Here is a 13,899-nt window from a genome sequence, read left to right on the forward strand (position 1 = left end):
CACTTTTATCTGCCTGGCATTATCCTTGTACTTGATGCCCCCCAATGTCGCCAGCACTGCAGGTACGGGTACGGGGAGAGGCCCTAGCGGTGCTGCAGGTGTAAGTCCCGTTCTGTCAGTGGGTGGCGCGCACTTGTGTGTGTCTTAAATAATTCAAGAAGCGCAGTTTTCGCGGTATCCAACAAACAGAAACAGCAACAACTAAGAGCCAGGCCAAAGCATTGTTAAATGCCAAGGATAAATGGCCGTGTCTGGGTTAAGCTTCCACAACATTGAAGGTACATAAGGGGTGGCATGTAATACAGCCACAAGTCCATTATCCTTTGGCTTACAACGGCCTGATATTGCTTTGAAGCGAGATAAAACATAATTCCCTAAAATAATCACCCAAAACGTATGGAATATGTTACAGAGCTGGGAATACTTCATGGGTAGAATGAGGTTGACACGGAAGGAATTTATTCATTCATTTCTTAATTATTTAATGGATATTGTTTACATTTTAATAGGAAGATTAATTAATGAATAAATAAATTTCATGTTTGAGCAAAGTTCCCGATATTTATAATAATATTTCATGTTTTTATAATGTTCAATTACTTGCCACGAAAATTCAGATATAAGATTCTCCTCCAACTTTGACGACTCACCTGTAAATATAAACAAAACAAATCTGTTATTAACTCTCAGATTTATTTTTCAACATGTCTAAAATGTGTTTAATTTCTCAATGTACTTGGAAGGCTGCCCCCAATTCTGTGCAACCCCGCCTCTAGTGCATTTTTTTTCGTTCATCTCGCTGCAATTGTTTATAATTGTTGCCAGACACAAAACAGATATCCATTTTCGACAGTATTTCGCTTTTCACGATGTGCAACAAAGACTGCTAAGCGGCTTACAGAATGCAATTGCGGAAAAAAACAAAATTTTAATAACTCGCAGGGGCGCGCTGTCATAAACAAAAGCGGCAGAGGCTGCAGCAGCAACAACAGACCTAAAGCAGTGCCAGGCGCAACAACAATTGAGTCAATTTTGCATTTTCAAGGTTCCCATGGCAGTGGTTTTTGTTACCCTAACAAAGGGTAAAGCGATGATGGAAGAGATAAAGCGGAACAACAGCCCTGTTAACAGCACAGGAGTAAAGACTGTTGCCGCTCTTCGCTTACAGTTTGTAGTCTCTCTTACGATCCACTCCGCGCTTTAGTTAGCTTAGAACTTATGATCCACCCACAAGCATATGGCGAAAGCGGAAAGTGAATGAGAACTGTTAGAATTGTTTCTCTGTTTGCTCCTCTTTCAATATCCATTCGCTAGGGTATCTCGCACTTCGACCTTTTATTCATAGCTAAGATTACTTTCGGTGCAGTGTCGAAGGCAACGGAAGCAGCACACGAACACAAACAGACCGACGGAAGGACGGGCTAAACCCACGGACAGACGAACGGCTTGATGGACTGAATGGGATTTTGTGTGTGCTCTGCAGCTGCTTCTGCCTCCTCGGTTGCCGTGCTTTCCACGGCTTTTCTTTGTTGCAGCATAAAAGCAGCGAATAGCAAACTTTTGTGTTTACTGCACTTTGCGTTGTGGAAATATTCGTTTGTTTTCCAGGAGGTTATTTTCGGTTCATGCATTATGCAGTGAAGCGAAAACTCTGTTGAATATTTCATTTTTCAATGGCCCCAAAACTATATTATTATTATAACGGGGTGTACAAGTCCACTAAACTAATGTGCAGCAACAATACATTGTAGCTGTAAATATATGGTATGGGAAATGTAAACACAACGCCTAAATGTAATGTGAAATAAATTGCTTGCCTTTTGTTAATGCAAATTGATTGTTTGCTGTGGCGTTATATTTATATTTAGAAATGTATGTAGTTCCAGCGGGTGTACAAAGGAATTTGTACAACATTTTAATGCATTTATTGGATAACAATTTGTTGGGCATTTTTCTTTGCCTAATCTTTAATGGCAGCTTGTGATTTGCTTTCTTGTTCTGTTCTCACCCTTGCATGAAATCTGTTCCCAGCTCATGCCACGTTTACACGTGACTGGCAGCTCTCCAAAACAGTTAAAACGGAACAGGCACAATCTCCATGATTCCATGATCTCCATGAAAACACCCAACAAAATGTCTAGTGCTGGGTAGCTAAAGGAGTGTTTCTTGAAGCATTTCCAACACTCTCATTGAAGCGCACCAGCGCGAAAAATGTCTCTTATGACAGGTAACAAATAATAACCACAAAAAGGAAAGTTTCTACACAAGAACTACAAACGACCTTCAGGTTACACGTGCTCCAGCTTGACGCATATCTGTTTCCTCAGCTATAAATAACCGTCGAAGCTCTATTTACAAACATACAAATATTTATACACACAGATACACACATACACAGTATGAATGACTTCGCCTAAAAGCATTTCCTATAGCGTATACATTTCTCGCCGTTTTTTGTTGGGCTGTGCCTTGGGTTTTTTGTTACTTGCAAACGTAAATAAATGCCGAATAAAACACATGGCCGTTGGCCTTTTAACGCAGACGTCGCCCCTATACCCCCGTGACACGAGTGGGGCTACAGGAAGCGGAGAGGAATATGTACTTATGTATGTGGTATGCATGTGGTATGTATTCGAGTTTCAGTGGAAAAAAATTAAGAGCGCTGAAAGTATAATGCTAAAAGTAAAAGCCACACACAAATGGCAATAAAAAATGAAGCATTTCGCTTGTATCTCATTCAGTTTGATATGCGAATGGACTTTAATATCATTGAAATTATAATGATGTGTGTTTTTATGTACGACCATAAAAAAGAAAGAAAAGAAAGAGAGGGTGAGGGCTGAGGTCCGATTTCAATCTCTTGCCCCAAGCCTCAGGACAGCCCCGACGTAGGGGACCAATTTTCATCGCTTGGTCACCTGAAGCCCCACACACACACGAAGAGAGAGCATAGTGGTGTTGGTTGTCTGACCGTTTGGTTCAGCTTTTGACCCTTATTTAGACACCTTTCCGGCCCCGAAGTTCTCATACAATTTGTTCACCTGGCCAATTTGTTATTTATGCTGCGTATATTCGTACGTGTTGATTCTTTATATATGCAAATGACATATTCATATGCGTATCTATGTGGATAGATAGATGGCTATTGCTGTATCGAACGAAAGTTTTTCTTTTTTTCGGTGTTTATTTATGCTGTTCCAGGTCGCGCTGCTCTAACGGGGCAACAGCGCCGTCTGGAGCGTGCTCTTGCTCTGCTTTCGCTCTCTCTTACGATCCACGTTGCTCTGGAGCAAGCTTGGAACTTATGATCCACTCTTGATCCACCCAGCTGCAATCGTACGCCAAAGCGGAAAGAGAATGAGAAGGCTGAAGGAAGAGATTGCCTGCTTTTTGTCTGCTTGGTGTAGACTCTCTCTTAAACGGTCTTGGTGCTTGTATAGCAAGTATTTATTAGTTCCTGAACCTCTTGAGATTGCTTATTTAATCAACAACAGACGGTGTGTGTTTGTATCTGGAACAATTAGCCAACCAACAATTAGCGTTGAGTTATGTGCATACATATGTATATTTCAAGAGCAATCCCATCTGAGGCCACTCCCAATTCAATTAATCTCGACCGAGGAACAATGGAGGGCCATTCGCTAATTAGGAGCACGGCCTGATATAATCAAAACAAAACACCAGATAGATGCGCAAAAACACAAACACACACACACACACACAAGGTGGAAACACAAACCCAAATAGATAGAGGCAATGCCCAGTACGAGTACTCACAGATGCATCAATTATGTGGCCCCACTAATTTGTCTACATTTTGGGTGCCTAAATAATTGCAGACAGCTTGTCTTTTGTGGGGAGGGGGACACGAACAATCAGAGAACACAAACCAATATTTGCACTGGCACCAACCCCCATGAGCGACGACGACGGGGGGAAAGAGAGCGGCGTCACATAAACGAATTATGCAAGGCAACAACAGAGCAGCAGCCGACAGCCAAAACGAATGACACAAGTCGATGGGCATGGCATGGTATGCACATAACTGGATTAACATATACGATAACTTCATCAGCATATATATCCTCCAACGTGGGCATATTTGTCTCTCTCCCTCTGTCTCTTCCTCTCTCTGTTTTAATTAAAATGCGCATATGTATGTACATATGTAAGAGACAGGGTAGGCTGCTGCTGCCCTTTACTGTCATACGTGTAGCACTTATATTACTTATTTCATTGCCAAACTCACATCGACAGACAAGACAGCTCTGAAAATCGAATTTTTTAGTCGAATTTAATGTAAACAATAATTATGGCGCAATCCAAAGTTTATACAGTTCTTGCCTTAATGCTGATGCTGCACGGCGTTTATGGCTTGTTCAATTTTCAGATATTTTCAGACGATGGTAAGTACTTATTTTATTTATTATAATAAACTTATTTACCTTAGGGAATGCATCCCCCAGCATATCCAAATAAATGTGTGGTTGATGGTGCAGAAAATAAACGTTTGATCATCGACAGTGGCAAATCGGAAAGACATCCCGATAAGTGTCTGCTAGTTGAGTGCCATTTAAATGGTTGGGCTCTAGTCTACCAGTAAGCATTTGCTTAAGTATTAATGTTACTATTATGCATTCCATTGTTTTCCTTGCAGATGCAAATTGAATCCACCACCCGCCTACTGCAAGTATTCCGAAGTTAAGAATCCGGACGCCCCATTTCCCGAGTGCTGTGAAATGGATGTGACGTGCAATGAAATTGCTTGGGATTAAATGTGCCTAAATGTGTTTTGAAATGTTTAAATTTAAATTATTTGTTTGTTTTTGGAAGAGTAAAAATGTATAAATAAATTATTATTGTTGGGCAATCCTAGAACGAAGAGCTGTCAACCACATCTTAGCTAAACTTGTCAATATAAATTAATATTTATTTATTAAAAGCCTAAAATGACCAAATTATACTTCAACCTACTGTCCGTAATGGTGCTGTCAAGTCTTCTGGTTGGTAGCCAGACGGCCGAGTGGCAGATACGCTACCACAATCCCCGTGAGTAGACCAACGTCATTCCCCGCTCCACAGATTTCCCCATTACCCCACCATTCCATAGACTTCCCAGGCAAATGCACCATCAATTCCAAACTGGTGCTCAACGCTGGAGTGACCATCAAAGATCCGACGCACGAATGCCGTCAAATTGTTTGCGGACGCGATGGCATGGTGGTGTTCCAAAGGTGAGCAAAAGATGCGTTTTGATTTTTGGGGTAGAGTGGGACTCTCGACTAATTGACTCTCGACAGCTGCGGAGTGAGTGACCTGCCGAGAAGTTGTCGTTTTGGAAACTACAAATATCCGGAGCTGCCATATCCGCAGTGCTGTACCAGGGAAAGGTTTTGCTCTAAAAAGAAGGCCGATCCATAGATGTCAACAGGATGTCATTCTAAGGTTTCTTTTCTGTAGTAGTCAATCTCTAGTCTGGATACAAAATGTTTTCTCTTAAAGTTGCCATTTTTTTCGGTTTTGTTTTTGTCTCTGCCATGGCTTTTACACCCGAAACGGAAGTCTCCCTGAACAACTATGCACATACAGGTGAGCATAATATTAATCAGTATACGAAATATGAATATTCCATCGTTTCTTTACAGCCTATCCCGGTCGGTGTGTCCTCGATATGGAACCATCGTTGGTCACTCTGGAATTGGGACAGGGCATCAATTTACCAAACATTCCCTGTGTGGTGCTCTACTGCATTGGCGATGGCTATGGCGCGCTCCACAAATGTGACTATTCGAAACCTCCACAATCATGCCGGTACGGAGACTTCCGGAAGTTGGATGCTGCATTTCCAGATTGTTGCCAGCGCAAGATTATATGCGATTAAAATTTGTAGTCAGTTCAAATTGTAGTCAGCGAAAATTTGTTAAAAGTAATGTTAATAAAAAAACGTACATAAATACCACTTGTGGGGTCAATCAGCCTCACTGTTTTATCGTTTTCTATTTGCACTGCCCACTGTACACACAAATTGCTACCTGCTTTAGCTTACGCACGGCAGCGGCCGTTCTTTCGTCTCTCAATTCCACCCACCTTCTTCGCTTTGTTGCTGCAATTGCAGCGGCTAAGCTGTGCTCTTGGGCTCTATATCTTTTTCGCACGGCAGCGGCCGTTCTTTCGTCTCCCTATTCCACCCACCTTCGCTTTGTTCCTGCAATTGCAGCGGCTAAGCTGCGCTCTCACGCTCACGATTTTGTTCTTGCTCTAACTGTTCTTTACGGTGTTGGTGGCTTGCCTTGGCAGAGCAGCGCGCTGATGCTCTTCTTCTATCGCTCACTCTCTTATTCGGTCTCTTCCTAGATTTGCAGAATGGGGGCAATGCATTTTTCGGTTCAATCTCCACAAATATTACAAGTCATAGCCAGTGGAGCAGCCACACTTATTTATTGTTTTCTATTTGCACTTTCCACTGTACAGAAACATTGCTACCTGATTAAGCTTATGCACGGCAGCGGTCGTTCTTTCGTCTCCCTATTCCACCCACCTTCTTCGCTTTGTTACTGCAGTTGCAGCGGCTAAGCTGTGCTCTCGCGCTCGCGATTTTGTGCTTGCTCTAACCGTTCTTTATGGTGTTGGTGGCTTGCCTTGGCAGAGCAGCGCGCTGATGCTCTCCTATCGCTCACTCTCTTCTTTTCTCTGCATAGGGCACTGGCAATTTGGCACGTCTGCCCGTGCTGTCAGGTCGGCATGCATATTCATATGCATGTACATATATATGTATGCATGTATGTATGCATGCATTATGGAAACGCTTAACACCAGTCTTTTACTGTTATTCCTTGTGCTTTTTATTTTGTAGAAATCAAAACAACTCCAAGCAAGCACACACTGTCGTTAGATGTCATATTACCTAAAATCATTGTATAGAACTTACATTAATCTACACTCTACAACAAAATGTTGTTCTCTCTGAAATTCGCAATTACTTTCGCGCTCATGCTGGGCGTGCCTGCCGAATTGTCCGTTAACAGTTACGAGGATCCAGGTGGGCAGTAGGGGTTGCATATACAGTACATAAGATCTAACACCCCCCTGCATCAGCATATCCCGGCCGTTGTGTCATCGACATTCCCTCTTCAGTTGTTCTGCTCACCGCGGGACAGGCCTTTAAGCTGCCCAACTTGGACTGTACCACAATATTCTGCATCAGCGATGGCTGGGGCACAATCTTTACGTAAGTATTCTTGTTAGTAATACTCCCTAAAGGTAGTTAATATGGCGGATGTTCCCCACACAGCTGTGAGAAACAGGAACCGCCAGATGATTGCCGTTTCTCAGAGCCACTGAATCCGGATGCCTTCTATCCGGAGTGTTGCAAGCGTCGCGTGGTTTGTGATTAAAAATATCAATCATCATTTTGTTGCTAGTTAAATTTCAATCTAAATTTGCCAACCAGAAATTAAATACAATAAAATTGCAGAGAAACCCTTTTTGGATCATCCTTCGATGCGTTTTACTGCCTGGATATGCATAATTTTTGTGGGGCCATAATTTTGCTCAACTTTTTATTCGTTTTTACGAGCTTCTTGGCAGCCTATGCCCCTGGCATATTTGTTGGCCAAGGTTCGCCCATAGATCCCCACAGTATCTGTCTGAATTTTTGCTGTATGCCCTTTTGCCGGCCTTCAATGGATGGCTGCTTTGGCCTCCCATGGGCTGGCAAATAGTTCCAAATCAAGCAGAGGGCCACAACAACTCTACTCCATGGTGCCGGAAAGATAAAGGGCAGCGGAGCGGAGTGCAAAAATGTGCAGAGACCACACAGCAACAACACTAATTGACATTTGAATGCGTCTGGCGGGGGGACATGAGGGCATTGCGGATTAAGCTCCATTGCAGGTCAAATGTTTCAACCTCGACCAATACCATTCCGTGTCCCATTGGCCCATCGCTGTTTACGACCAATTGCATGCTGACCTTAAACGCTTTTTTCCAGCAGGGGCATAACTATTTTGTATCGAATTCATAGATTGTGGAAAGGCGATGGTGCTCATAATCAAGAGATTCCCTCAGATGAATAGTTTAATCGGAGATGTAAATCTTGCTCATTATTATGCCCTGCTAGCTGGATTCTCGAATCCGCATCACCAAACACCAGAGTCCAGCATGTGCCAGAGCTAATCCGCAAAACACAAATTGATTTGGGTTGGGTTGGGCATCGTGTTAAGTGCATTTAACCTGAAACTAATTAAAGTCCCTGCCTGCCGTTGAGGCTGATTTGTGCATGTTTGCCAATGCGTACATCGAATAAATTAGCACAGGATTTAAATAGCTGATTGAAGTGCATGGAACACGTGCCTAAATACATGGAGGTTTTAATGTATTAAAGCGTATTGTTATTAGAGATTTAAGTGCTTCAGGGCAGGAAGGTCTAAGGCTAATCGATTGTCTGCGATTGCTTAAGCGATTTCTTAATCGTTGCAAAAAAATGCTCGTGAGGGAGATAGGATAATAGAGTGAAAGATGTTGAAGAAAATAATGCAACAGGATTTGTTTTCCAATATTTACTGATATATCTTTAGCTTCTATAAGTTCTGCCGACCAAGCAGAAAAATTCTACGCTTCCCTCTGTTACATTTTTTCCTGTGGCTGCACTGCCAAAGAAATCAAATTCATTGTTTGACCTGACCAAGGGCTGGCCCAAAGTTTTTCTGGCACACACCATACAGTCACCGCAGTAAGTTTTCACTCAGCATAAACAAGCGAACAAAAAACGAAAGTGAATATTACAATTTTTTGGTGCTGCATAAAACTTAAAGGCAGCACCAGATTGTGGGTGTGGGTGTGGGTGGGTGTGAGGCTGTAAAAACACATGTACATACAACATTTATGAATTGGGGGACTGCCACCCACTGTAGGAGTAAGATATGCTCGGTGTGTGTGTGTGTGTTGTGTGTGTGTGTGTGTGTGTGTGCGTTGCGTGCGGGCAAAAGGTGAAGGTGATGGTTGGGCTGTTCTGCTGGCCAGGCTACAAATGTGTACATAAACGGAAACTGAAATAAAAGGCAGCCAAGGAAAAAGTGTACAAAAAACTGACGAAAGAGAGAGAGAGAGAGTGAGAGAGAGTAAAAAGAGAGCCGAAAAAGAATGTTAAAAAGAAACGAAACTGAAAACTGAAACTCAAACTCAAATTTACCCACGCTGCGTGGCATATAAAATGTAAAAGGTGCAAAGGAGCTGAGCTGCTTAAAATATGCAAAAACACACGGCGGAATATTGCCAGCAACAGCTAAGCATAACAGTTGGAGCTACTAAGAGACAGGAGCAACAGGAGAGGAACGAAATTTATGCAAACAATTTTCATTTTGCTCTTAATTTTGTCTGCAAAAATTCCATCTCCACTTATTCAGTATCAAACATTTTCTTTATATTTTTTAATATATTTCATAATTTATTTAGCGCTAGTAAAAAGGCAAAACAGTAAACTATATCCACTTTTTCTTTCAGTGCATTTACATTTATGTAGCTCCATTCGTACGTACATTTTTGGTGCACAAAAAATCGCCGAACTACAGCGAGAGTTCTCATTTATTCATTACTTTTCACGCGTTGCCTGTTGCCGCAGTACGCAAATGGAACTTTAGTCTATAAAGTGCAAATGGAAACTGCTCGAAAATGCGCGAGACTATCCGCAAGATTATCTTCAAAGAGGAGGAAGAAATTGTGGAAATTTGCAACAACTCTAGCTGGAACCAATTCAATTAAATAAATGTTCTACTCTCACACAATTTAGAACAAGTGTTACAATAAAACGCAAAACGACATCAATTAATATTTAATTACCAAGTGTTGGCTTATATTGAAATAACACAACCGCAGAGTGCACTCCACCACGCAGACAGTCGGGATATATTTGAGTGCACAGCTTTTCCAGCGATGGCCCAAAACTGCCTGTCAGTCAATTTATTGGCATTTATTTGCATTCAATTATTACAATCACTGTTTTCAGCTGGGGAAATCAACTATTTTTGGCAGCTGAAATATAGTTTTTCATGACAAGAGTGGGTCCAATTGTTCCCCCTTTTTATTTGGGTATAAAAATATATTTCAATGTCCCCTAAAATTAAATTTTATACAGCCCGAATGTGTGGCTGCTGTTGCCCTTTTTATTTGTATTTGTGAGAAATAAATTATGGGACTGTTGCTCCTATTTTACGAGCTGTTGCCAAAGATGGTTGCCATAAAAGTGTCTGAGTGGGCGGAGAGGAGAGGAAAGGCAAGGAGGTAGCTCCTGATTTGTAGTAGTTTGGAACACGAAGTTTTGCATGAATTATGGAGGAGACATCTAGCTACGGGCCATTTGCCCATTCTATTATTTATGGGCAAGCAATTGAACAGACGAGTGGCAGAGTGGCGTCAGTGGGTTAGAAATATCATTGGGATAATATTATATTGTGGCTTGCAGGGAGCAAAAGTCAAGGGCTAAATATATATAGAAATTGATTTGCTATGAATAATATTGGGAGCTTGGGTGGGACAGCAGATTAACATCTTCGGGAACACAAATAAATCATTTCTAAAATTCATTCTTGAAGCTCTCTCTGCAGCCTGCCAATTTAAAGACCATTAGCCATTGAGCATTGAAATGCAATTAGAAAACATTGCTGCCATTTTTCTGCAGTTACCTAAAGCAGCGCCACAACCCATTTGCCCTGTCCGGCAGCTTACACCCATTGCCATTAGACACTGAGCAGTTTTTGGGGCTAATGGCAGTGGTCCGGACGGGCACTGGCCACCGGCACTGTTGGCTAATTGTAACAAACCGTTTCCATTACAAGACCATTATGAGCCGTCCAGAGGTGTGCGATGTGTCCACGTTAAGTGACTGGCGCTTTGGCTTAACCAACTGGCCACAAATGAAAAGAGTTTGTGCACAATTAAGGCAGATTTTATGTGGCACAAGCATGACGTCAAAGCAAAGAAACAACAAATTAAATTGAAATAAAATCACAAATTACAAAAGCACACAATGTAGTCCAGTCCATCGGGCATAAACACGCAGAGGAAAAAATAAAGGAAATAAAATGTATGGAAAACATGCGAAACGAAACGAAACGAAAAGATTCAATCAAAATATCAGGAGAAAATAATTCTCGTAGATCAAATGTCTGTGGCAGCAAAACAACAAATTGGGGCAGTCCCTCAATAAATAAAATGCAAATTTGCAGCTTACAAATTTTGGAATATTTTCAAAGCTTACGAACTTCTTGGGGCAACAAATGAGTTTCTTTCGGGTACAAATTGTTGAGTTAGCATCACTTTTTCCTTAATATTTACTACCCAATATTAACTACTTAAATTTAAGGTTTTTGCACTAATTATTTATGAAAATCTGCTGCTTAATTGTGTAAATCTCATCTGGGAGATAAACCTCTCCCAGCACACATAATTTGTATGGCAAATACAAACAGAATGAAAATAATCACTCCGCTACTCGTTCTCGCACTATTTAATGCATGATTATTTCTGTTTAATTCATTGATGCGGTCGTTTTCATTTCAGTTTTTAATTATGCGCGTAATTTTTCAAGCAAATTGTTTATCTGTTTGCCTCTTTTTTTATGAGGTTTTATGGCTTATTTAAATTATGTGGCTGCTGCTGTGGCTGCTCCCGAAGCTGCAAGAGAATTCGCTGAGGGAATAATCGATTGAGCGCATACATTTTGGGCTGGTTGAATGGAGTGAGAAAATTGAAAAGAAATGTTTGCACTCACCTTCAGCGTAGGCCACCGACTAGAAACTGCTGTGCTGCGCCCAAGGATTCACAAAAAGATGGTTCAAAAAAAACACGACTGCGGCTGAGGGCGAGGACGAGGACGAGTAGGATGAAACCAGAACGAACCACAATGTAGCCAAGTAGATGGATGCGGAGGTTGGTTGGTTTTTTGTTTCTGTTGCGAGTTATTCTTGTCCAAGGTAAACACGCGGAATCCGGGCACGTAGGCTGCCAATTCTTTTTGTTATTCAGCTAAACTCATGCATCACCAACTGGCCTTTGTTTGGACTGATTTTCAACCGCTTTTCTAATTATTTTCTCACACTTTTCAGCTGATTTTCGCCAACTGGCCTTTGTTTGGACTGATTTTCAACCGCTTTTCTAATTATTTTCTCACACTTTTCAGCTGATTTTCTCCCACTTTTCTCCGTGGCAATCTCTGTATTTGGAGCACTTTTAATTAGGCCTGGAATTGTCTGGAATTAGCCGCTGCAAACGGAACTATGATTGCTCTTTAGTTATTGTTCTCGGTAACCTTTCGCCTCACAGATATCAATCTCAATGCCAGATTGTGTATACGCCGCGTCTGCGCGGTGATCGGAATGAAAAATTCAATGAAATGCGCTAATGGCATTTCAATAAAAGGACCAACCAACCAACCAGCAAAGCAGAGAAAAAAGACAATCCAACCACAGTGAAGCCTTTGCATGAATAATGCATTTTATTTATTACACAACTCTCGAACACAGACATTCTCTTCGTGCGCAATCTGCACGGGGGTCTGCATGGTCTGCTTTGGGGTGTTGAATAATACAGAAGCTGTCGCTTAATAATGCACAGGCCATGATGAGACTCTGGGCGGAGCGAGAGATGGCAAAGCAGATTGAGTTGGTCGTTGGTATTAGTTGGCCAAAAACCCTATTTTGCATAAAGGTCATCCAGACAGGCAGCTAGCCAGAGTCGGCCAGAGGACAAACTTTAGCCCAGATGTGCAACAGTAATGAAAAAGTTTCAGACTTTGTTTAAATCTGCTCTTACTCAGGCAACTACCCGCCTCACTGCCGCACTGCTTTTCACTCTTTTTCTCCATTTAACTTTTGGACAGGGAAAGAGCTTTAAATAAATTGACAACAGAGAACGGAAGGCCGAGAATGTAATTACAGAAAATGCAGCAAATAGTTCGCAAATAAAAATAGAAAAATTAAATTAAAATTAAATTGATTTCGGCTTAAATGATAAGCGACATTTTAGGAACTTCTTGGACAAGGCCTTCGGAGGTATTTGGTATACAAAAATTAATTGAAAAGACGTAAAAACATATTCAAACAATTATAAATGGCTTGAGTTGATGCGAAAAGACGCAGATGAAGGCTGAAAAATATGTACAATGTGTCAACCATGCTTATACTTTTTTTTCCCTTATAAGTAAGATTCTTACACATCTTTCATCTATACAAAAATGCATCCCCAGTATAGTTGGAAATGTAAATAAGTTGTGGCCGATAAAAAACGAAAATTATCGTTCATAAAAATTGCCTGAAATCAATCAAATCGATCGATAAAAGCCTCCTGCATTGAGGAAAACAAATCAGAAATGTAAGTCAGAAATATGAAGCACCCCTCCAGCATCCTTTACCAAAAGGCTTTGATGTGGCTCTCTGCAGTCAATCTCCTTTCGGTTTTATTTATAAATTTTAATGCGAACTTAACATCATTTGATGGCATTGGAATGGCTCATTGTTGTAACGCGTATGGCCTGCCATTGACAGAACGTGTATTCCGTTGCCGTTACAGAAGAAGCTTACCTGAGAGAGGAGGCAGAGAGAGAGAGAGAGCGCGCGAGAGTGTGAGGAAGACGCTGAAGAGAGGCAAAGGCAAAGACGAAAGAGAGCGCAAGGGTATGACAGAGCGAGACAGGTGTCAATTGTGTTGTGTTACCTGTTACATGCCCTTGGCGAACACTACAAAAGTTCTCGTATGCATATACATACGAGCAAGTGTGTGTGTGTTTGTCAGAAAAGCCGCAGTTTCAGCTCAGATTCAGAAAGCCCCCCCACAACGACCTTTGAGGCTAGTGAGACATGCTGCCCCCGTACAGGAATCGTAAATTGCATGCAAATGCCCCACGTA

The 13,899-nt window shown here is 41.6% G+C and overlaps 4 protein-coding genes across 4 annotated transcripts in view; 3 read left to right on the forward strand and 1 right to left on the reverse strand.

Moving 5' to 3' along the window:
* Positions 1-12,077, reverse strand: part of LOC117900888 (serine-rich adhesin for platelets) — a 41,972-nt gene extending 29,895 nt beyond the window's left edge. Inside the window, exon 1 of the mRNA XM_034811419.1 lies at positions 11,768-12,077. The gene's annotated coding sequence lies outside the window, so the exon portion shown is untranslated. The remainder of the gene's footprint in view (positions 1-11,767) is intronic.
* Positions 4,249-4,790, forward strand: LOC117900891. The gene is made up of 3 exons (XM_034811422.1): positions 4,249-4,406; positions 4,467-4,599; positions 4,658-4,790. The coding sequence occupies exons 1-3, from the start codon at positions 4,313-4,315 to the stop codon at positions 4,773-4,775; spliced, it is 345 nt and encodes a 114-aa protein (XP_034667313.1). The 5' UTR covers positions 4,249-4,312; the 3' UTR covers positions 4,776-4,790.
* LOC117900890 lies at positions 4,922-5,957 on the forward strand. Its single transcript, XM_034811421.1, has 5 exons — positions 4,922-5,049; positions 5,111-5,234; positions 5,301-5,462; positions 5,563-5,589; positions 5,646-5,957. The coding sequence occupies exons 1-3, from the start codon at positions 4,950-4,952 to the stop codon at positions 5,419-5,421; spliced, it is 345 nt and encodes a 114-aa protein (XP_034667312.1). The 5' UTR covers positions 4,922-4,949; the 3' UTR covers positions 5,422-5,462; positions 5,563-5,589; positions 5,646-5,957.
* LOC117900892 lies at positions 6,883-7,468 on the forward strand. Its single transcript, XM_034811423.1, has 3 exons — positions 6,883-7,039; positions 7,096-7,228; positions 7,292-7,468. Exons 1-3 carry the CDS (start codon positions 6,952-6,954, stop codon positions 7,392-7,394), a joined length of 324 nt encoding a protein of 107 aa, XP_034667314.1. The 5' UTR covers positions 6,883-6,951; the 3' UTR covers positions 7,395-7,468.
* Positions 12,078-13,899: the final 1,822 nt, after the last annotated feature.

The sequence above is a fragment of the Drosophila subobscura genome, chromosome U, assembly GCF_008121235.1.
Source record: "Drosophila subobscura isolate 14011-0131.10 chromosome U, UCBerk_Dsub_1.0, whole genome shotgun sequence".
NCBI classification, from domain to species: Eukaryota; Metazoa; Arthropoda; class Insecta; order Diptera; family Drosophilidae; genus Drosophila; species Drosophila subobscura.

Coding starts and splice junctions, on each gene's coding strand:
- LOC117900891 (XM_034811422.1), top strand. CDS start 4,313: ATGGCGCAATCCAAAGTTTATACAGTTCTTGCCTTAATGCTGATGCTG. Junction 4,407..4,466: donor TCAGATATTTTCAGACGATG/GTAAGTACTTAT, acceptor TGCATCCCCCAG/CATATCCAAATAAATGTGTG. Junction 4,600..4,657: donor GGTTGGGCTCTAGTCTACCA/GTAAGCATTTGC, acceptor TTTTCCTTGCAG/ATGCAAATTGAATCCACCAC.
- LOC117900890 (XM_034811421.1), top strand. CDS start 4,950: ATGACCAAATTATACTTCAACCTACTGTCCGTAATGGTGCTGTCAAGT. Junction 5,050..5,110: donor GATACGCTACCACAATCCCC/GTGAGTAGACCA, acceptor ACCATTCCATAG/ACTTCCCAGGCAAATGCACC. Junction 5,235..5,300: donor GGCATGGTGGTGTTCCAAAG/GTGAGCAAAAGA, acceptor GACTCTCGACAG/CTGCGGAGTGAGTGACCTGC.
- LOC117900892 (XM_034811423.1), top strand. CDS start 6,952: ATGTTGTTCTCTCTGAAATTCGCAATTACTTTCGCGCTCATGCTGGGC. Junction 7,040..7,095: donor TAACAGTTACGAGGATCCAG/GTGGGCAGTAGG, acceptor CCCCTGCATCAG/CATATCCCGGCCGTTGTGTC. Junction 7,229..7,291: donor GGCTGGGGCACAATCTTTAC/GTAAGTATTCTT, acceptor TTCCCCACACAG/CTGTGAGAAACAGGAACCGC.